This window comes from Amphiprion ocellaris, chromosome 13 (assembly GCF_022539595.1).
Source record: "Amphiprion ocellaris isolate individual 3 ecotype Okinawa chromosome 13, ASM2253959v1, whole genome shotgun sequence".
Classification (NCBI taxonomy): Eukaryota; Metazoa; Chordata; class Actinopteri; family Pomacentridae; genus Amphiprion; species Amphiprion ocellaris.
Genome location: NC_072778.1, coordinates 4,511,958 through 4,536,120, shown reverse-complemented (window position 1 = coordinate 4,536,120; position 24,163 = coordinate 4,511,958). Strand labels below are relative to the sequence as shown.

General features: G+C 39.3%; 1 protein-coding gene across 3 annotated transcripts in view; it reads right to left on the bottom strand.

Moving 5' to 3' along the window:
• Positions 1–4,654: 4,654 nt before the first annotated feature.
• htr4 (5-hydroxytryptamine receptor 4) overlaps positions 4,655–24,163 on the bottom strand; it is a 195,062-nt gene continuing 175,553 nt past the window's right edge. For all 3 annotated transcript variants that reach the window (XM_023287710.3, XM_023287694.3, XM_023287702.3), the window contains one exon: positions 4,655–12,911. Coding sequence is in view for 2 of the 3 variants with exons in the window: in XM_023287694.3 (XP_023143462.1) it covers positions 12,824–12,911 (88 nt within the window). In the remaining variant the exon portion in view is untranslated. The remainder of the gene's footprint in view (positions 12,912–24,163) is intronic.

The window sequence follows — 24,163 nt, the reverse complement described above, 5'->3', positions numbered from 1 at the left end:
ATAAGCTGTTGGCTGTGTGTCTACTGCACCATAAAATATCTGTTTGGAGTTGTGACATCTGACATCAGTGACATTTGATGGTTTTTGATTAAGTCTGCATCATACAAATGTGGGAAAATCAGTTTGTGATTTTGTCTTTTTGTACAGAAATAAACGTGTGTTCCACTAAACCCTCTTCTTTGTGGTGTTTAAGCAATTTACAGAAATTTAAAGCATTTGAAGTAAAAAAACAAAAAAACAACTGAACTTAAATAAAAATCTGTGCAATATAGTTTGGTTTCCATGACTGGGGACCAAACTGAATGGAGAACTGAGATAATGAACATTTGCATCCTTTAAGACTGAGGTGATAAAGTTGCTTTTGTCTCTGTTTTTTTCTTCTTTTTTTATGCCAGAAAGAATGTTACACCAGTGAGTAAAAAAATGCTTAAATGTTTGGTAAATCAAATGTTCAGACAACCATCTGGTTTTCAATCTGTTAAGTGGGAATTCTAGTGAAAATTCAACAGATATAGGTTTGTCAGATCAGAGATGTTAAAATTTCTGAACCACTATGTCATTTAAAATTGAAGCTTGTTGCATCTTCTAGCAATTTTTAACTTCACATTTTGCTTTTTTCCTGTCTTGCTTTCAAAATACCCAACATAAAAAGTCCCAAGAAGAGAATTTCTGGAGAATTCCTTCCAGAAGTGAAAGAGTCTGAAGACAGGCCGAGCTACAGATGATGATTTCTCAATGACTAACAGGAACTATCAGTGCCGTGGATGCTTTTAAGGTCAATCTGCTCGTACTTTCAGCTACTTTTAAAACATGCCCCACTTTTATGATTTCCATTTGGCTCAGATATTAATGCGGACGACACAACACAAGATCACTTTTCCATTTAGAGAACTAAAATTTCACCACTTACAATGATGTTCAGATGAAATCCAGGCATCCAGTCACATGAAGACTTTCATGTGAACTTTGGTCCTCTCAGATAATGACCCTCCCAACATGAAGAGAGGTGTTTATTCCTGACAGCCCCACTTCACACTCCTATTTATCTTTATTCCGCCTGACTTGCCACCATCTGCTACAACCTGATTATACCAAAACTAGCATCCTGTTCCCAGTGCCAAAGATCTTTCTCCTTTCTGAAAATAATAAAATAAAACTTGCCAGCTCTATAATAGCTTTTACTAACTCATCACTGACAGAAACGGGGATTCTGGCACCTGTAAGGAGGTCCTTGATAATCTGTGATGATTACCCAGAGTGTCTTCAGTAGCAGTGTTTTTGGAAAGATATTGAGTGTCTGTTGGATAGATTTTCAGCTAATTCTTTCTCAAAAGCCTGTTAAATGAAGTCCTGATAATGTCAGCTGCTTGCTCTGAATGGTTCACCTGGACACAATGACCGGGTTTGAGCTGTAAGACTATTAATTCAAGGTAGCACTTCAGTGGAATTATAACTGGCCTTTAATTCTGTCAATCTAGTTGTGGAGCAGCTTGAGGAATGGAATGTGTCTTCATATCGTAATAACTGCAACAACAACCAGAAAACACTGTAAAAACAGATTTTTGTTATATGGGACCTTTAATGACCAAACACTGGAGGATGGCAGTTGAAAATGGTGCTAAAGTCTGGGAAAAGACATTTATTTACATTATTCCAGCACACATCTTCTCAGGGAAAAGAGGATAATGGGATACACAGCTGTCATTTGTTACGTCACATAAATAACTATGAAAATATGAAAGATATTCATCGGCGGAGACAGTTGCCTATTGACTTGCCAACTTTTAAAGGAAAGTTAACTCCTATGTTTGCTGATGTTAGGGCTCTACTACTTTTTTACTGTATTTTTTTTTTTGCTGCTGCCTTCTTCTGCTCTTTTAACAGCGTCTGTGTGTCACAACATGAGTCTGTGCAGAAAGTGTATTAATACAAATGAGGACTATAGGATCTGAGGCTAATTTACATAGCGCTGGAGCACAGCATGGTCTGCTCTGATCTTATCGGTCTTTACATGACTGGAGAACAAAGTGAATGTAGAATTGGGACAAAGAACATTGGCATATGTTAAGACTTGGGCCATAAAATTGCTTTTCTTTTTCGCTGGTGCCAGAGAGAACATAAAAACACATTTTCAGAGTTGCTTTTTAATCACTAAATCCTTTGGCAATGATGCATTATGATACTTAAACTCCCTGTTTACTCGTCTGGATCTGTTAGCAAGGTTGCTTTAATTCTAGTTGGAAATGTGGAGGAAAATCCTGCTCTGTATATGTTGTACAGTTAATTTCCAAAAGGATGTGCAATGTGGCATTTAATTTGAAATTATTTCAATTTGGATTTCTCAGTCTTTCCTGTAAATCTTTAATTTTATTTCATCAGTCCTGCTCAGGCATTTTGGAAAACAAATCTGTGTGCAAAAAGTTTTACACTGGATATGCTCAGCCGAATGTTTTAATCCATTTAAAGACCAAACATGTGACACTTAATTCATCTTTAATTTGTTAGCCATGACTGTGAATTGAGGCCTATTTTTGTGACTGATGTAGTAAGTTAAATTTATTTTTAAAATCCTTCTCTGCTCTTTGATTAAACTGCTAAAAACTCATCCTTGTGTATGAAAATTTCCCCCCTAAAATATCTCCAACTGCTTTTAAATGGTTTAAATGTAACTTTACGCTGATGCTTTTTCTCTAGATTGTGCCACATCAATAATTATAGCAATTTATTTTAAGAATGTATGACAACCTGCTCCTCTTGACTGAAGCAGGCATCACTCTGATCTGATTATTTTGAGTGGAAGTAATCTCTGATTGAGGTTTTAGGCCTTCAGAACTGCTTTAATTCTTGGTGTCATACTTTCAACAATGTGTTGGAATCATTCCTCTGAGATTTTGGTCCATATTGACATGACAGCATCACGCAGTTGATGCAGATTTATCGGCTCCACATCCATGATGAAAATCTCCTGTTCCACCTCATCCCAAAAGATTCTGTTGGATTGAGATCCGGTGACTGTGGAGGCACTGAAGTACATTGAACTCACTGTGATGTTCAAAGAAAAAGCAGTTTGAGATGTTTTGAGCTTTGTGACATGGTGCATTATCCTGCTGGAAATAGCATCAGAAGATGGTCCACTGTGGTCATAAAGGGATGGACATGATGAGCAACAATACTCAGGGAGGCTGTGGTGTTTAAATGATGATCAGTTGGTACTAAGGAACCCAAAGTGTGCCAAGAAAATATCCCCCACACCATTACACCACTAGCAGCCTGAACTGTTGATACAAGGCAGGATGGATCCATGCTTTCATGTTGTTTACGCCAAATTCTGACAATCTGAATGTCGCAGCTCAAATAGAGACTCATCAGAGCAGACAATGTTTTTCCAGTCTTTAATTGTCAAATTTTGGTGAGTCTGTACCAATTGCAGCTTCAGTTTCCTGTTCTTAGCTGACAGGAGTGTTAGCTGGTGTGGTCTTCTGCTGCTGTAGTCCATCTTCTTCAAGGTTGGATGTGTTGTACGTTAATAGATGGTATTCTGCATTCCTTGGTTGTAATGAGTGGTTATTCAATTAAATTTTATTTATATGGCACCAATTACAATTCAGATTGTCTCAAGTCGCTTTACAGAACCCATATACCTGAACCCCCAGAGTAAGCCCTAAGACAACGGTGGCAAGAAAAAACTCCCTTTTAACAGGAAGAAACCTTGAGCAGAACCCTGCATCTGAGTTACTGTTGCCTTTTTATTGTCTCCAGTTTGTCCATTCTCCTCTGACCTCTCACATCAACAAGGTATCCTCGTCCAAACAACTGCCACTCACTGGATATTTTCTGTTTTTCGGACCATTCTCTGTTGTTTGTGAAAATCCCAGTAGATCAGCAGTTTCTGAACTATTCAGCCCATCTGGCACCAACAATCATGCCACGTTCAAAGTCACTTATATCCACTTTCTTCCACATTCTGATGCTCGGTTTGAACTTCAGCAAGTTGTCTTGACCAGGTCTACATGAATAAATGCACTGAGTTGCAGCCGTGTGATTGGCTGATTAGCTATTTGTGTTAACAAGCAATTGAACAGGTGTACCTAATAAAGTGGCCGGTGAGTGTGTATTCGCCATTGCTACTGTTGTTTCAGGGCCTTATTCATTATTTGTTTCATTAAACTGCATTCGCTTCATTATACTTATTGACATTGACACACATAAAGAAAAGTTTTTGAAAATTTCACTTCAGAATACTGGCTTTAAACCCTGTTTGTATGTGTATGAAAGGGTCAAACATAGTTGAATATGATTGTTTTGGAAAATATCAATAGTAATGTGGATAAAGCTGAAGTGATAAAAACAAAGAATGAGAGTTTTAACTTTGACAAAGATGAGATGGTGCGTAATACTCACTCCTTTCATTCATCACTATCAAGTACCTCTGTTAAGATGAAGTCCTTTATGTTCTTTATGAGATTTTCTTCCTGAACTGCCAACTTAATCTCCCCGAGTGTCTGCAAGTTGTCAAAGCTCCACATTCAAAAGAGGAAACGGAGAGAAAGAGCAAGCTCGTTGTAGCTTGTTTGAGTGAAGGAAGCACTTCAACGATGTTTTAATCAGCGGGCTAACGCCGTTATCAAAGCCACAAAGAAAGCCAACACCAGGATTATCAGCATCTCTTTAATCTTTAATTAGCCTTTTATCAGAACTGTCACATAGCAACAGAAAAAAGTCATACACATTTCAGCTCCCTGAAAGAGAAGCCTTTTATGTTCTTTTAATACATGAAAATACCCATTTTGTTCTGTCAAAATAAATACCGAAGAGATTTATAAAAGTTTTTTTGTCTCCTTTGGACAGTTCGTGGGAGTCATTTTCTTTTGTTTATATACACATTCATGCTGTAAGCCGCAAACATAAATGAATAAATTAAAAAGAGTTGACATGGAAGGGAGCAGGAGTGACAGAATGATGAAATAAAACTCAGCTGTTGTTGAAATCCTGCTTCACACAACACATTTGTTTACTATCATTCTTTCTGTAATAATAATTCTGTTTATCCAAGTAACGGCTTCTCCAAAAGTTATCAAACTTTTTGAAACCCAGCTGAAAATTTGGAATCTAACTTTCATATTTCTGCAAAAAAATAAGTGTTACGTAGTCGGATTTCAACAGCAGCTGCATCTGAGAATTTCTGTAATTGACACTTAAGAAGGCAGGTAAGATGTTAAGAATATTAAGGGGCATTTTCATTTTGCAAAAATAAAAAAAAAATGCAAAAAAGGCTGTGCTGAGAACATCAGTACCAAATGTTACCTGTGAGGTTATATAAAGTACACTACTGTTCAAAAGTTTGGGGTCACCCAGACATTTCATGTTTTCTATGAAAACTCCCACTTTTATTCATGTGCTAACATAACTGCACAAGGGTTTTCTAATCATCAATGAGTCTTTCAGCACCATTAGCTAACACAATGTAGCATTAGAACACAGGAGTGATGGTTGCTGGAAATGTTCCTCTGTACCCCTATGGAGATATTTCATTAAAAATCAGCTGTTTCCAGCTACAATAGTCATTTACCACATTAACAATGTCTATACTGGATTTCTGAAGAATTTAATGTTATCTTCACTGAAAAATACTGTTTTTTTCCCCCAAAAAATAAGGACATTTGTAAGTGACCCCAAACTTTTGAACGGTAGTGTATATAATCCAGCATTTGAAAAATAATTGCCACACTTGCATGTACAAAAAAATGAACACAACCAGACACCTGGTGATGATGGTGGACAAACTCTAACAGGAGTTTCTGAGAATACCGAACCATTAAAAATGCACCTAAAAAACACATAAAAACAAAGCAAAAACAAGTGCTATTTTGCAAATGAATTCAACATAGGTATCATGGGATATTTAGGAGGCTAAAGGCTTTTAAAGGCTACAGATTCCGCTTAAGGTAAAGAGGAAAAGAAGTGACTTTCAATGGAATTAAATGCCTTAAATATCCCCCGTCCTCCATCACCGTGTCGGCTTCATGCAGAGAGAGTTCTTTTCTGCAGGGCTGAACCTGAATGCAGACGGGAGGCCGGGAGAGGATTTAAATGCTGTGTGTAGTTTGTATTAGTGGCAGTGCTGCTTTCTGTATTCTTTCTGGGTTCTGCATCCAGAGGTTTTATCACAGACTTTCCAAAGTCACCTCAACACTCCTATAAAACATTCATCATATTTTTTTACATTTTGGAAACGGTGTTCTTGCAAGTGTTGCAAAGCAGCTGTAATGAAATTGTGGATTTGTTGCAATCTATGCTGCATTATGAGCGAACTGAAAACAGTGATTGTCAAATAGTCTGCTCCCAGAAATGTTCCTTTTTTTTTGCAACTGATCTTATTTACGTCCAATAAATGAATGTTTCAATAAAATTTGTAATAAGTGTTTTAGTAGTTGAAGATCAAAGCAGTGAAGTCTTTACTCTGTCTGGTTTTCTGCATAACTTTAGCTAAAATTGAGATGATATCCAGATATGACACTATTAATGATCTCCTTTATGCATTTAGCAGATTTTTCTTTTTTTAGATTCAGGCAAATTTCCTACATGTGGTATACTCATTTTTCAGCCAACACTGTGTATAATAACTTCTAAATCCTTTTTATATGCATTTGTCAGTCTGTTTCTTGGATAACAAAGGTCTGATTTGCCTTCTCTGTCTCTAATAAGGCAGTGCTTGTTGCCTTCATTGGTTGGGTTTGTTGGGTTTAGGCATGATGGAGAAACATTTGTTGAAATGCCCTGGTCTTAAAAGTGCACTCAGTAATCTGGTAGCAGCAACATGGCAATCTTTGCTTCCATAAAATTGGTTTGCACACATACATGGAGAATTACCAGATTCAATTTTGAAATATGTTATTTTACAAATCGTCTGTGTCATTCTGACTGAAACGCTGTGTTTGCCTCCTCTTGAATATGTTTTGTATTCATGCAGTGGGCCTGTGTGAGACCAACAACATCTGCAAACTAAAATTTCCAATCTATCTGCTGCAAATCAGCTCCTTCAAGAGACATCAACCTTACAAGAGAAAACAAAGCAAGGAGAGGAAAGAGCTGTCCAAATTCCAGGTTCCTTTCCAAGGGAATAGAGAACAGTTCAGAAAATGCATGATTATGTCTCAGCCTTTAGTCTGTGGGGCAGGATCTAAATTGCTGGTATCCCAGATCTACACAAGGTGTTTTGTGATTGACAACTACCATGCAATACTTCATTTATTTTGTGACTGCAGATTAATTTTCATTTGGTTTTTGCTTAAGTTTAGGATAATGTTCTAGGCTGAATTATGCCATTGCACAACATTTGGCTGTTTTCCACTGCAGGAACCTCTGGTCTGCTTTATGGTCAGTGTCCACAGAATCCATCAGTTTTTCGCTTTCTGTCTCATTACCTGAAAAGACGCAAAAGTGATGACGCCAGCAGAGCACACCTGGCTGTGAACTTGTGGCATCTATTGAAGATAGCCACAGATTTTTATAGGTCTCTCACATAACTCTGCACATTCAAAACTGATGCCGCAGGTTATAGAGTGTGTAAATGAGCAGCCAAAGGGTCTTGACAAATCAGCAGTATGTGATGAGTTTGGGGTGCTCTCCAGGCACAGCTGTTTCCACAGCTCAAAATGACTTTCATCGGCCTCCGGAGACGGGCTACTTTCAGGCAAGTTTGGGCGTTTATTAATTAATGGTTTAATTAACCTGTGATGTATTTGTGGTTTCAGTCATTCTTCCTACTAAAAACCCAATAAATCCTGGGGTTGCATGGCTTTCTCATCTTTTTAGGTTCCTGTGGGTGTAAAAACTGGCCTCTGTTCTTTTACAAAAGCTGAACATCAATCAGAGAGTCTCCGAGGGACTGCCAACAAAGTCCGATGTTCTTTTTAACTGTGTTGAAGGGATGGAGCATCTTTCTGCAGCGGAGGAGGATTTTGATGCCTAAGATGATTTTAGAAATCCAACCCTGCATCAGAGGAGACTTATTACTTTGATCTTCATCTGTCTAGCAAAGACTTTAGCAACTCTTTCAGTTGACCACAGCTCACCTCCACATGGGAACATCAAACTAATACCAGTAAGAAACCAAGGAGTTTGAAGACTGGCCTTAGATTGCATTAAACTTAATCCAAATTTCTTCACAGGTGGGTGGATGCTCTGTTTCTTTGAAGTAGTGGGGGAAAAATAGATTTCTGACTTGAAAGTGTTTCCATTTTGGGCTTTTTTCTCACTTCTCCTCATTTTACCTGAAATAGCTACATGACCCCTCGAACCTCTCACATGCTCTCAGCTGTTTGCATCTCGTGGTGTGATTGGTACGCTTCCAAATACGGTCTTCCTAAGAGATTGGCTCATTAAATTTTACAAAGGGTCGCCAAGTGGAGCTTCTGATTTTTCGACTGTTGTGAAGCTTCCCACACAGAACAAACATCTCGACACCAGAATGGACACACACACTTACTGAGCTGTACGCTCACAAATGTCATGGAAACTGCAAGTAGGTGGTGAGTGAACAGCAGAGTACAGGGAAAAAAAACATGGAGAAATAATAGAAAAGGCATGACACTCGATGTCACAAGTCTAGCTCCTTTTAGACTGATGGAAAAACAACTAACAGATGTGTGTTTGAAAAGAAAATTGTGGCTTTAGAGATGCTGAAAACATGAAAAGACTGAAAATCATTCTTTCAAACTGTGTATTATATATTTTGTATTGAATTATTTGTTCCTTGCTTTGTGTGTCTGCAGTGAGAGGTGAAGTTAGTGAAGGACAGATTGGAGGCTACTTCAAGCTGAACACAAGGACGTGCAATTTTACTTTGCTTAACTGGTAATTGAAAAGCAGAGGCTGCTATATTATTATGATATTATTTCTGAGCTGTTCATAGAGAAAGAAAAATCAGGAATTTTCAATCGTTTTTCTAACTTTGATCTTGCCGACTTCACACTCATTTCACAGTCCGACTGAAACGTATAATCGGTGTCGGAAATTGCTGCTTGAAATCTTTTTTAAAGCACTAAAAGCACTTGTGCTTCAACTTTGAAAGAGTTCAGTCTGGAAAAACAAACAAAACTGAATCAGAAAATGAACTCTACAATGGTGACACAAGGAAAAATGTCCAATTTCTCTGTTGTCTGATGCTGAAAAAAATACTGTACTTGACTTTACTGAAACAGTCAGAAAAACTTCCACAAAAAAGATTCCCATCATGGATTAATTCAGCAGTACTGTCAGCTCTTTGCCTGTGTAGATTCTCAGTCATCCAGGTTGTGGTAATCGTATGAGCTTCAGTAGAAATCAACTAGACTTCTCTTGTAGGGTTCCTCAGCCTCATGGATGAAGGTGAAACGTCTTCAAGAACTTACAAGAGAAGTCGAGTTGATTTCTACTGAAGCTCCTACAATTTTCAGCTCTGTCCTCACATGTCATCAGACCACCATCTTTTCTTCAAACAACTATAAGTAAGCTTTATAATTCAGCCTATCTAAAGTCCTCCTTGTCAGCTTGTTGCACCATAAACATTGGAGCAGAGGCTGTAAGTTTTTATGTGTTTGTCATAAATCAGGCTGTGACTGAATGGAGGCAACAACAGAAAGCAGTAGAGTTTGCACTTGAACTAATAGAGAGTGTTTCTAAGTCGCTGCACACTGACATGCTGCCTCCTCTGGGAGTGTTACTGATATCTGCATGGCTTCTTACTAACCTGTCTCCTGTTACACAGAACACTGCAAGTTGTGGCACAACGACTGAGTTTCAGCTTGTGTTTCTCCATCTAAAGCGCTGAGGTGCAGCCTTTATGGTGTGAGAACATCCTGTGATCCAGCTGCAGGAAATTGCCCCAAATTGCAAGGGATTATGGGTAAAAGTGGAAAGATTTCAACACGTGATAGCCAAGTGTTTGGAGAATCAGGCGGAACAACACCATAGCTAACCACAGTCTGGGCTCAGTTGATGTGAACACTAAATAAAGTTCATATGAGCTTTAGCTCTACCTTTTGACTGACTTTAATCTAACAGTATGTCAGGCCATGTGAGGTTTAAAGCGAGATAACACACTAAAATCTAAAAATCTATGAGAATAAAATGCACACTGTCCAATTATACTATATCCTTCCTACAGCATCCATTGTTTCAAATGTTTGTTAGCATTCTTTAAGGGTTTGAAATCGGTAATTCCACTGCCTACAAAGTAAAATCTTCCCATTACTTCGTCCAGGTTCAACTATAATGTCTGTAGTTTGTGTTTTTGTACTACAGTAACACAAAACTCGGATATTTCCTCTGAACCGTGACTTCCAAAACTGGGTCGATGGGCTTGTCCCTGGAAGGATTTGTAATTACCTTCCCTTGTCAAGAGCTTTTTTGGCTGGTGCCGGTGAATCAGTGCTCAGCAGTGTTTTCGTGTGATTAACTGATTGGAGAGGGTTGTTTGTTCCTGTGCAATGCTTTTTTTTAGCAACCGCACGTCCCGTTTCTTTTCCTGTAGTGGCTTTATGAGATGTAACACATTGTATGAGTGCATTTTGTTGTTTTCTTGTTAATAAACCCCAACAAAACAACATTCTGGAGCAAGTGGAGGGTTTCTAAAAATATTTTTTCTTTCAGTATGCAAATTTAAACTAACCATGCAAAAAATTCTGTTATTTTTCATGTTTCACAGAAAACTGAGGAAACATTTTGTTGCTTTTAAACATGACCCCAAATACTGAGTGCTGTACTATGGAGCAAGTTTGAAAAATTCTGGCTTTTTTTGTGTATAACGGGCATGACAAAGGTGGTTATCAACTTTCTCTGTTAAGGAGGGGTTTATCTTTTCATGGACGTCTTCTTCTGAACAATATGAAATGTTTCTGTGCAGCTGCTTCAGTCAACAGAACAACAAGAAATATAAAAATGTATGAAACGCTGCTACTGCAAATGACGCAGTTCAGGAATGCTGGCAGAAAACTGTTAAATGTGTGGTAATATATTTATTTTATAGGTCAATGCAGCCACTTATTTCTAACTACAGCTGCACAAAAAAGCTATTAAACGTCATATATTTAAACATGATATTGTATTGAAGAGTGTGTAGGTCTGACACTGTCCCATAATGCAGGAAATCACTTTAGTGTTTGGATAAGATGTACAAGATTCATTTTTTGTAACTTCCACATTTTTATGTTTTATGTAAAGCACTCTGAATTGCTTCAGTGTTGATTGATGTCTCACGTAAACTTGCCTTGCCAGCTTGAAAGACTTCTGGTACGTTCTTTATCGTAGCATCTGAGGTGGGCAGAGACGGCGGGAATTAATGGTGAGTTGAGATGGAGTGGAAGTGGTGTTGTACCTGGCTGGCCACCTCTCATATTTTATCTGAAGAATGCACCAGTAGAAGATTTAAAGTCTGACAAGACTCGACTGAACAGACTGTACAATTCTTGTTCCTCAGTCTGAAGAACTATTAAATCAGAGTTTGGGTTCCACGTAGGCTTCACTGTTCAAAGACTAGACTGAGCAAATGATGCACTGCAGCCACTTATTTGTAGAATATTTGTTGTTGCTCGGTTTGTTGTCTTTTTCTTGTTTTTGTGCAATGGGTGTGATGCAAGAAGAATGTTACAGTCATGAGGTGAAATCAAACACAGCACAGGTTGATGGGAAAAGGGCGTTTCATACATACGAACAACACACAAAGCACGCATCGCCATGGAAACATACACAGCCGCACATGTAATCACACAGAGCAAACAAACAAACAACAAAAACCAAGCACATATCGCTCCAACATCATCACAACGCCTGTTGAATCATTCATGAGCAGCTTTAATGTGTTGTGATCGTCTAACTTCTTGTGGGGGAAGTTTCTGTAGAAACAATCAGTGAGACGGAGCCTCGTGGAGCGATGAGCACAGGAGGGCGAGCTAGCAGCCTCTGTAATAATGCACTTCGACAGTTTAGGTCAAGGATTTAACGCAGCCTTGCAACCACATTTTCCTTTCAGCTTAGGGAGGATTTAACAAAGCTGGGAGGCTTTGACCTGGGAGACAAACAGGTTTTTTCAGCTTTGTGTCGAGGCAAAGACACGTGATGGTTGATGTGATGTTCAGCAAAAAGAAATATTGTTCTATACTGGCTCTTTTCATTAATAACACTTCAAAAGCTCATTTTCACCAACTGATTCACTTTACAAGAAACAACCTTCTAAAACCTAAAGTCAATCTTTCTGATTTTTAGACCGGAAAACAACAGGGAGCATCTCAGAATGATCAGAAAAAGGTCCACTGTATGTGTATCAAATAGCTTTGGCAACACAATTCACTTCTACAACTCCCCAGCACAGTCACTAATCACATCTCCCGCTGTGAAATTCTCCTATACACTCCGCCGAAGCTGCCGGTTCTCCGCGAGACAAGAAAGCGACCGTCGGGCCGGTTGATGGGATCGCAGTCACATTCTGGCTCCGGCTGAGTTCAACTGGGCTGGCTCAGTTTCTGTGCAGACAAGAGAACTAACACGACAGAACCACCATCACAGAGACAGAAAGCTGGTTGTATTCCAGTGTCTGGCACCTCAGAAGACCATGGGTCAAGTGTTGGCCGGGCTGAACACCAGATGCGCCACCGGCAACGTCCTGCTCCTCTCCTTGATCCCTCAGGTCCCTCCGGGGCTCTGCTCGGGAGCTTGGCTGGATTTGTTGCATCTGTGTTCGATTTCAGCTCCGGATGTGTGAAGGCTGTGGCGTGTTTCCATCGACCCTGCGGTGGCGCTGCGAGGGCCGAGGCCGTTGGAGACGTGACTGAGGAGTCGCTGTCGGTCACAAGCAGGACTCGTGGGACTCTGTGTCGGTGTGCAGAGACTTCTTCTCCTGCTCTGTGTGGTTCCCGTTTTGAAGGACAGAATATCTGAGAGAAAAAAAGAGGGGAGGAAGAGAATGATGCAAAATTTAATTACTTGAGGTGTAAAGGAGCATTGTGTTATTCATGAGGTGAAAAGTCAGATTTTAAAGTCATATATCACCAAACTTTACAATCTGTCCTATATTTATCTTATTAATTCATAATAGCTTGTATTGTCCTTAAAAGCAGCCATATGATGAGAATTTTGTAATCTGTCCGTGCTCTCAAGAACTATTTTTGCAGACAATTCAAACATACTGAGCATAGACGATAGGATTAACTTCTAATGAGTATATCAGGGCCTCAAGACAAGTTATATGTCTGTTCAAAAGTTTGAGGTCACTTAGAAATGTCCTTATTTTTGAAAGAAAAGCAGTTTTTTTCCAATGAAGATAACATTAAATTAATCAGAAATCCAGTGTAGACATTGTTAATGTGGTAAATGACTATTCTAGCTGGAAACGTTTGATTTTTAATGGAATATCTCCATAGAGGTACGGAGGAACATTTCCAGCAACCATCACTCCTGTGTTCTAATGCTACATTGTGTTAGCTAATGGTGTTGAAAGACTCATTGATGATTAGAAAACCCTTGTGCAGTTATGTTAGCACATGAATAAAAGTGTGAGTTTTCATGGAAGTATTTCAAAATACTATGACTCTTTGAGGTGAAATATATTCAGCAAGCAATACTTCATTTATTTATGTTCAATACTTTGGAAAAAACTAAAGAAATTTGTCTCCAATAACTAAGGCTCTGGGAAGATGTGAAGACATTTTTACTGTTTTATCACACTCAAATCACAAAAAAGCCATTGATGGCCAATATTTAGTAGCTTCAAAGGAAATAATGCATTCCTGATCACTATACATTTAGAAATACTTATTGTTTTTCAACATATCAGACCATTAGACATCCATTCATCTATCCATTATCTATACACTGCTTATTGCTCATTAGGGTATATTCTAGGAGACATCTCAGGAGTGTCTCCTGCCTTCCCATTTAAGGTGAAGACAGGAGACACCTGGACAGGTCACCAGTCCATCGCAGGGCTGCATATACAGACAATCACACTCACATTCACACCTATGGACAATTTAGAATCACCAGTTAACCTCAACATGTTTTTGGACTGTGGGAGGAAGCCGGAGAACCTGGAGAAAGCCCACACAAGCACAGGGAGAACATGAACATGCCAACTCCATGCAGAAAGATCCCAGGCCGGGAAGCAAACCGGGGATCTTCTAGCTGCAAGGCGACAGTGCTAACCACTGAGCCACTGTGTAGTCATGATTAGACATGAGATCTTTAATCTAATTCTCAGAATGCTCACAAACTTCAATTTCTGTCTATAATTTCTCCTCATGTTTTCCAGTTTAGAGACAAGTATAATCACTGCAGTGGATCCTAATGTAATAAAAAAAAACAAAACAGTGTCACGGTGGTGGTTAACTTCTGCTTCTGGTGCCGGACAAACCTACAAGGAGGCTCTTGTCAAATCCACAAGGGGTGGCACAACCGCTCCAGTTTAAGGAAACGCAGATCTTCTCTTTCAGCTTGCTGTACATCTTCCAAACCACAGGAGCTGGAACAGATTTATACCACTTTTATACCGACAGTAGAATAAACTGACTTACGAGCAGCGCAATCAGTATCGGACCTGCTTCTCTCCTCTAGCCTATTAACGATCAAAGAGTTTACACTGGATGGACCTTTGTGAGAGGATAATATAATATTCTCCTGAGTCATTTCTCAACATCGTCCGTCCCCTGCTTACTGGAAAAGTGATCAGAGGAGGGTGACTGAGAGAAGCTGCCAAAGCTGACCGCGACTGAACCTTCTCACAGGACATTCATGGTAACAGAGTGATAGTAAAAACCAGACTGAGGAGGCAGGGATGGTAAATTGAGTATCTTTAAAGGCTTTTAATATAATCTCCTCTGTGGTCCACACACCACGCTCACCTAATGTGTTTACTAGCAGCGCACCAGCTGAGCGGTGAAACACAAGCCCATCCTGACCCGACTCTTTTACTATGTGGTGAGAGTTCAGAGGGGTTTGTGGCAAAAAAATTATAATTGCATATTTAGCTGAAGATCTACTTTTATGTCATAATAAAAGAAAAAATCTTAAATATCTAATAATTAATAATATTAATATAATATAGAATATACAGTGCCCAACCGAGGTGCAACAATGAATGGATGATTCGATTAGGTGTTTTTTGTTTTTTTTTGTATTTTGATTCATCAGTTTCAGTGATTTTGTTTAAAGAAAAACAAAAATATCTTATTATGGGTGAGTTTCATCCTCTATGAGAGTAAATTTAAAAAAATCTTGAACTTTGGGAAACACTGATCCACAGTATTTGAGATCTAAAGGAGCATTGTGTCATTCATGAGGTGAAAAGTCAGATTTTAAAGTCATAAATCAGCAGTCTTTGCTATAAATCTGTCGTATATGTATCTTATTAACTCATTATAACTTGTATTGTCCTTGAAAGCAGCTGTACGAGATGGATTTTGTAATCTGTCCATGTTTACAAGAACTATTTTTGCAAACATACAACATACAAGGTAAGATAAAGACTCTTAGCCCTGATTTCATGATTGATTTTAATGAGTATATCAGGTCCTCAAGACAAATTATTTCAAAATACCAATTCCAGTATTTTATTTATTCATGTAAACAAAAGCTGTCTTATTAGACTAAACAGCTTCAGACAGATTATATTATGGATTATTATCAATAATCGCATCCCATTTGAGCATAAACTGCCCCTAAAAGTTTCAAGATGCTTAAATGAAACAATAACCATAAGGAGAAATATTAAAAAGATTGTATTCAACGTTAAAAAAAAGTAACTTTGTACAAAAAATTCATTGTAAAATGCATCGTAAAAGAGCATTTCCAATTTCATTTTTCAGAAGTATTGCACAAATGTTGACCAAACTGTCAAAAATGAATGCTGCTTGAGGAGGTTATCCCTCACATTGGGATTTCATTGGCAATCCGGCTTTGGCCTTATTAAAACAGCCACACTTATAGCTTGTACTGTGTAAAATGCAGCCTTGGTGATTTGCTTACTCCATTGCAATTTGCAACTTTTTAACTTTATTTTAAAACACTTATTCGATCATCTGAGAGTTTATTGCCTCCAAGCTGAAACCAGTGACAGTAACGTGGTTAACATTAATGTAAGCCCATCAGTTTGTCTTCTATGTTTAGAAAATGTTCTTTACTTCTTCTGCAAAAACGGCCGCATAATAAGCTCAGCTCTGTTGTGTTACGATAATTGTTCAAGCACGCAGCTCTAATCCTCAAAAGAAGCATTTGGCAGCAGAAAGCACGAACCTGACACATAAAGCACCTGGGCTGTATGTTCCATATATAATTGACTCAGACAAACAAACGCTAACAAATGTAAAAAATACAAAAATAATGCACAACAATGGGCCTCTCTTCAAGAGCTGTCCAAGTGCATTCATTTGGAAGCTATAATTGGCCCCACTTGTGTAGTCTATAGGCTTCAGTGCATTTTAATAAAAGGAATGATTGTCTGTGATACACATGCAGGCATCGCATATGCATGTGTGTATGGGCATACATGCTGTGTACACACATTTGTGCGCACGTAGAGAGTGTGTGTTTCACCTCACCGTGGGCTAAAACCATTACGAGCTGTTTATACAAACACCCTGACCAAAGACACTTCCTGCTGCCAAACTGGCCGTGAAATGCACCTTCCAGACATCCGCGGACATTTAGAGATTTTCAAAAGGAAACAGGCCGCAGATTCTCACCAGTGCAGAACCCAAAATTGCTGCCACATTGCGGCGCTAAACCCTCAGACGGCCTCACCGTGGCGCTGTTACTGACTGTATCACTGCTCGGCTCTTTGGTGGAAACAGAGCTGCTGATACTTTAACCTACCTACTTTAACATATGTTTTCACTCATGTATACCCAGTCACATCATGTAGGTTAAAGCCCTCTCTAGTGAAAGCTAATTATATGTGCATTTATCATGTAATTACAGCTCTTGCACTAATAATCTAATGAATGTCCCTTCGACTTTCCACATTAATCTTTAAGGTTTCAAAACTGTATGGTGGTTAAAATGAAGGGAGGAGGCAGGGAGAAACAGCTCATGCTGCCGGTTTATTACTGATTAGTTGGCATAATCAATAACGTTGATGCTCAAAATGCATCGGCATCGATATTTTCAGCTGAAGCATGTAAAAAAGCCTGATTTTGCAACCGCGGCGTTGTCTGAAGAACATACCCATAAGTTAAAAACAGCAGTTGTGCTGTGGATTTGGTGATATATACGCATGAAATTAGAAGTTACTTGGTTAAAATCTGAAATACTGTGAGAAGTCGAGGCAAAAGGGAGCAACTTAACCATAACTTGAACGTCATGTTGGCCAGTAGAAGCATGAAAAATGCTGTTTTGTTTGGAAAAAGGAAGTGTAGCTACAAATAATGTAATAACAGCCAATAATGTAATAATTTTGACCATTGTAAATGTAATAAAGCCAATAACGTAATAATTTATTTCCAAGAAAATGCAGTCCTATTTATGTGTGATTACATTATCGGCTGCAGATATTAGATTTTCAAAGGATTTTTTAAACTGCTAGGTCATTAACATAATAACCAGCCAATAACGTAATAACTTATTACATTACTGACAAAATGGTATTATGTTAGTGGCTCAAAAACTTGATTACATTACTGGCAAGTTTATACGTTATTTACTTTATTACTCCTTCAAGGAACAGCGGAGTTATGTGACGATCTTTGTGTGTTTGTCCATCTGTCTGTTAGCAACATTACTCAAAAACGGAGGAACAAATTTGGATGAAACTTTTGGGAAGGTCAGAAATGACACAAGGACCAAGTGATTAGACTTTGGCAGTGATGCAGCTTATAGTCTGGATCCATGGATTTGTTGAAGATTTCTGTATCACTGCCAAATAGTGGCACGACGTCACTGTAACCATGACAACAAGTAAACACTGCGTCAGCTGTATGCTCTCTGCTTTTCTTGTTACATTTAAAATGGCCAAAATTATTACGGTATTGGCTGTTATGTTACTGGTTGCTACAAGGAGGAATCATAAATGTGGACATATTCTTATGAGTTAGTCTCAAGAGTGACTGTACATTTATGTGTAGACATGTAGAAAGTCCTTCACATCTGCAGCTTGCATGGGGTTACAAGAAAAGGGGTCGGAGAAAAAGACTTCAGGTTCACTGCATAGTTCTCAACTCTACAAGGCTCTTTGGAAAGTTAGACTCTGGATTTCTTACATGGTATGGGAAACTGATCAACAACACAATGAAAAAGAATTCCTGAGTTTTTGTTCACAATGGAAACCCGTACATTTGTGCCTCTGCTTTGTCAGTCTGTCATTCTCCATGTTTTATGCAATATTAAATTCACCAACCACACAGCCAAGTGTTTGGTCAATAATTTAGGAGAATGAGAGTCATGGCATGGCAGCATTTCCATGACAATATGTGTTTAGAAAAATGATGAGCTTGATCTTGCTACTAACAGGACCCTTTGGCACCACATTTAAATTAAATTCCTTTGGGATAATCTTTCAGTGCACAGTGGAGTTTGATGGACCTGAATGTCAGTGTTTACCTGTGATACAAGAGTGGCTTTGAGAAAATAGCACGATTTGACGCCTTGGAATGAGTTGAAATTATATGAAAAGTAATGCAAAGCCAGCCTGAAGAATGTAAGACTCTCATGTCAATCCATAAAAAAAAGAAGCAAGGAACTGAATGAAACTCTGCGGTGCAGAAACAGCTGAAGTTTCACTAAAAAGTCCAAACTCGTGTATACATAAGCTTCAAGAAGAGAGAGAGAACACAGTGAAGGCTGGAAGAACTGCCCATGTTTCCACGAGAAATGTTTCAAACGAAACAAAAAAATATTGCACTGAAAGCTACAAACTGTACATGTGTCCCTTTTGAAGCATGTATTCAATTTTATATTTGGATCAAATGAAAATTCAAAGCAGGACATGTGGCTGCATCCATCCTGTGTTTATTTGTGGTTTTATTTGTACACAGCTGAGCCAACAGGCCAACTGGCAGAGCAGGAGACAGGATGGAGATTTGTTTAATGAGGCCGGGAGAGAGAGGCAGAAGGCCCGGATTACAGGCAGACTAAACATTTCTACATATTTTGGGCAGCTATGTGGCGAACATTCATCTTGATGAAGTGCCCTTTAGCAAACTGAATGTGCTGAATAGCAGACGCTGACATCTGACGTCCCATGTGGACGAGTAGGAAGGAAAACAGAGATTCTTTATGAATATCAAAGCAGAGAAAGTCCAAATAACACTGGCAGAGTACAAGATTATAGGTCACACTTTGAAAGCTGCTAAATAACGTTTCGTGTTCTCCTGTTTGTCATCCTGGTTTGAGCAGTGCTTTTTAACTAAAACTTTCTCACTAGAATATGAATGCAGTTCAGGGTAAAAATGCAGAAATTTCCATGAAAACTCACACTTTTATTCATGTGCTGACATCCTCAACTTAGAGAAGTCTGGAGAAAAAAGATCCATAGAGGTTCTGATCCTGTTCAGTCTCTCTTCTGTCCCACCATAATTACTGTAGGGTTCACCTGAGAACTGTGAGAAATCAACAGTTTTATTAATCCTGCTGAGTTTTGGTGGTTGGTTGAATGTTGAGACACATTTATGTATTAGAGCTGATGTGTATATACATGTGGGTTATTCCATTCTACTTTTGAGTTAGCAAAGGTACCTCCAGCAGCCTCTTCTCTGCCCTGAGCTGTTAGATGTTCCTCCAGGAACCTTTCAAGCAAAACTTCTTAAATATCCACAGAGTTGTTTGAGGCCAATCTTAGGAGACCATGCTTTTTAGAAACAACCGCTGGAGCTCTGCATGTTTTTACGGTCTAGCTAGCTGATGCTCACATACAGTAGTATCAACAGAACTGTGTGCACATTGGTCACCCTGAAGGGACACAGAAAGCATGAGCAGATAGTCACTCCCTACTCAGATAAACCCCTCTATTTCCTGTTGGTGTGACTGACAGATGAAACGTGTTTTTGCTGCTACATTTCAAAGCTTTTTTCCCACCTTTCTGATTCAAAAGTGAGTCAATCGTCCACTTCTACATCTGAAACCAGTCATCGACGCCTCCGTCTCTCTAATGCCCACCCTAGGTCTCTCGCCCTCTCTCCACTTCCTCTAATTCCACACTTGGCCTCTGGTCCCACTCTTTCTGTCTGAAGTACACATTTGATCATCACAACCTGAAAACCTCTTTCCTTCTTTCTTTCTTTTCTCCTTTTTCTTCTTCTCATCCGTTTCTCTTCAGGTCACCACCTACCAAAACAGTAAAGTGACTTGCTTAAGCCGACAAAACCCGACTGAGAACCAAAAGCTCAGACCCACTGCGATGCTGATGAAAGGGGGGAGGAAGGGTGATGAATATGACATGACTACAATAGAGCGGCATTTGAATAGAAAAGAGATTACACAGCACCGAGCGAACTAGACGAGAGGAGAATTTCATGCAAAAATTATTCCAAGTTTACACCCACGAGAAAAGTTTGCTTGTGCTTGAGCAACAAAAAAGAAAAATATGCAGTTTGGCAAGAGCACTGTGACTTTCTGAGATTTGCCAAAAAAAACTAAATATATTATAAATATATTATACATACAGCCCACAATGCTTGCACTTCTCTCACCTAGGAGGGTTTTTTTTGTAACCCTGCACAGGTAGCATTATGAGTGTTCACTTTAAGACAAATTACAGTAATTAACTGGTGCCCTAACCCCAATTACAGCAACAATGAGAAAGGTTTTAAGGTTTGTGGTGGTTTCAAAGAGGATAGGAGAAGAGAAGGAGACAAGGAAGAAAATGAAAAAGAAGTTCAGAAAGATTTGTGATCTTTTGACCTGCATGTGAGAAAATGTTCACATAACTACATAAATCAGACCATTCATCTGCATCAAATTCTACAGTAAAAAAAAAATATTGGAAAACATATTTAAAAAAGCAGAAGATGATTTGGTAATGACCTTATAAAGGCGGTCTCACGTTTGAAAAGTTACAGTGCTAAAGCCGCATTGCTGACATCAGGTCTACTGAAAGACTCAGAAGGTTGGACTTTTATGGGATTAAATCTTGCAGGCTAGTTTTTTTTAGTTTTTTTCTGGATGAGGCTGGTCTGAAGACATGTCAGAAAGCATTAGGGAAAAGTGGAGCTCTTTTAGCCAGGGTCAGAGAAACCAATCTGCAGCAGGCAAACTTAGAAAAAGAGAAAAATGAAACAGTGGAAGAACGAAGCTGCACATGGATCCGGGTTGTTTTCACAGTGATCAAGCACCATGAACATTTTGTGTGAGGTCTGAGGACTGGAGGTGGGAGGTTAATGAGACACTGGCTTCTAGCGGGCAATAACAAGTCTGGCAACTTTTCTCAAAACTTTTGCCACAAGCATCATCAAAGCAGAGTGATGCACAAAGTACGGCAGGGTCAAAACCTAACAGCAGCTGGACACAGTGGGTAAACAGCAGAATCAAAAGCTGAATTTATAACTGTCTGCATGACTCAACGTGTTCCTTATATGGCTGTTACCTAATAGAATGACCTGTTGAGATGTCAGTCTCTTTAATCATGATAAACACACAGATTTACAGCCATGTCAACCAATTTTCCAGCAGCAGCCACATACACAACTGTAATAGGATGTGCATGTTGCTTTGAGAGTGAGTAGGTTATTGTCTAGCCCTATAATTTAATTACTTAGTCATTGTCAGCTGTAGCATCTCTCTACTTAATTAGTTGTTCCAGGATCAGAATCATCTTTGCTTGGAATCCAAAGAGTTGTCCCTGTGTGAGGATGCACTCATCAGATCATAAAGGCGCCTTGATGAATTAACTTACAGAAGAGCTCTATAAGTCACACTGTGGTTAGCAAGATAAGCTCTTAGCAAGTGAGCTAACAAGCAGGTGATGTTAACCAGCTTTTGGGTAGGCTGTGTAGTAATGGGCTCTCATAGTCTCAGTATGAAAGACTTGTTTTCACCCCATATCATTGGTTTTTGATATTGTGGTTACAGTTTGAGGCAAGCCTACAGTGTAGTTTTGGTACAAGTGTGACAGTATAACTGACGCTATCAGCCCATTAAATGGACGAGGCACCAGGGCGATCCATTCATGTTAAATCCCAGCCCTACTGACTGAGAGTTTGGTTGAGGATTTATACCTGGTGTGGTGATTGCTGGGGTCTTGTTGGAGGAGGAATCCAGGTGGTGGACCAATCCGACAGGTCGGGAGGTGAAGAGAACAAGGGCTGAGAGCTCAAGGTCAATCATCTCTGATATCAGACAGGTGGGATCTGGAGACTGATCTTCAATAAGCTTTAATCAACTTAGTCTTCACAATCCATCTCCCCACACAAAGACTGCCCAAAGTCCACCATAGAAGCGAAACGACGCACAGTCACCAGTGGCTGTAACACAAGCCTACACTTGTGATCTACATCCAGCAAGTCAGACCAAATCAATCAGTGTCTTGATGTAAAGGCTGTGTCCCTGGTGCACTCTGGAACAGACTTGGAGGACTGAATTGAAGACAATGCACTGGCTCACCAGGTAGTTACCTCATGGCTGACTTAATTAGATAATGACTTGTCTGTGCACTTTGGAGATTCAGGACAAACCTGATGGTACACGACACATCAAACCGCTTTCACAACCCGTAAGTTCAGCTTTAATTTCAACACTACAACCATGGAAAATGTCCAGACTGGCAATCACTGGACTCTACTTTGACTTTTGTGTGTAAAATGTACAATAAAATAGACTGAAGGTCTTTGTTTAAAACCGAAGAATTCATTCAAGCTAAGAGTGCCGCTCCTCATTAAAGCGCAATAAATGGAGACTAAAAAACAGAACGATGATGAAAAAGAATTTCAGGGTTGGTCAGATTCCTCTGGATAGACAGAAACTGAACACAACACGTTGAGTTCTGCAGTGCACAACGAAGCCAGGTGAGCATTCAGAACAGAGACTAATGCACTGCTGAGAGGACATCTCCTCTGAGCCTGAATTGAATCTCACAGCTGCAGCATTGATCAGTATATAAAACACCACAGTCTTCCTGTCTTCTCCGTCGACTTCCCTCGTTAGGATCTAACGACAGCCGGCTCCCCGCTGAGCTGTGTGGGATTAGATGGTGAAGCAGATCTGGCTTTGCAAAGCGTCACTCACTGCAAGCAAAAAAAACCTTTCTTCTCCTTGCTGGCACAGTGATACAATCTGCAATTTCAAGCTTAGTTTCAGAGACAGAGGAGGAGGGAGTGTGTCCATTTTAACCCTGGTTCAGCCTGTCTGGCTTCGCAGCACGGCGTCAGTTTGCCGAGGTTTCAGAATGGAAGAGTTGATTCAGCCTGACATTTATTTTTTTTCCCTTTCTTCTCTTCCTCCTTGATAAGAGGTTTGGAGGTGCATAACTTGCGGGACTCGATTGAAATGAAGTCCTTGACTGAGCGATTCTCTGTGCAACAAGGGAGATGTACGATGACAAAACCGTTCAATTGGAAACTGAGCTTTTCCTGATAACAGGGACTCTACATGTTTTCATGTAGCACTCTGTTCTGTTCTCTAGCATGCAAACCCTATTCTCTGATTGGCTCCCTTCCTCTTTAGCTTTCCACAGTCTCTACATCAGTGCTGTTTGATGGAACTTTTGAGTTTTGATTGATTTGATTGACTCTAGAAGCTTGAAATGTGGCTCCGAAAACTGTCTCTGGCTCCTTTGCAGACGATAACAACTATAGTCAGCTTTGTTTTCTTAACATTAAACAATAGACTCAGATAACTGCAAGAAATGTGGCAAACAATGGATGAAAATACCGATAGAAATTTCCAAAAAACACTCCTACACTACAATCCATTTCTCTGCTTTTCGATGCATTCACTATGTTCCAAATCTAGAGGGACAGTGCAACTTTGTCAAATTTTTGAAAATACAAGTCAAAGTGAGGCTTTCTTTAGGTGCTAGTGGACATTATTAAATATTACACAATGGAATTATACACCATATTATCCTTAACAATGTGAACTATACACAAGTATGTATTTATTAAAGCTTCCGTGCTCTAATCTCTAAAAGTCCCTCTTCAACCATCAATTAAAGTGAAGTATTTTGAAGTTTTTTTGTGCAGAGTGTCTTCTCACAGGGACTGAGGTG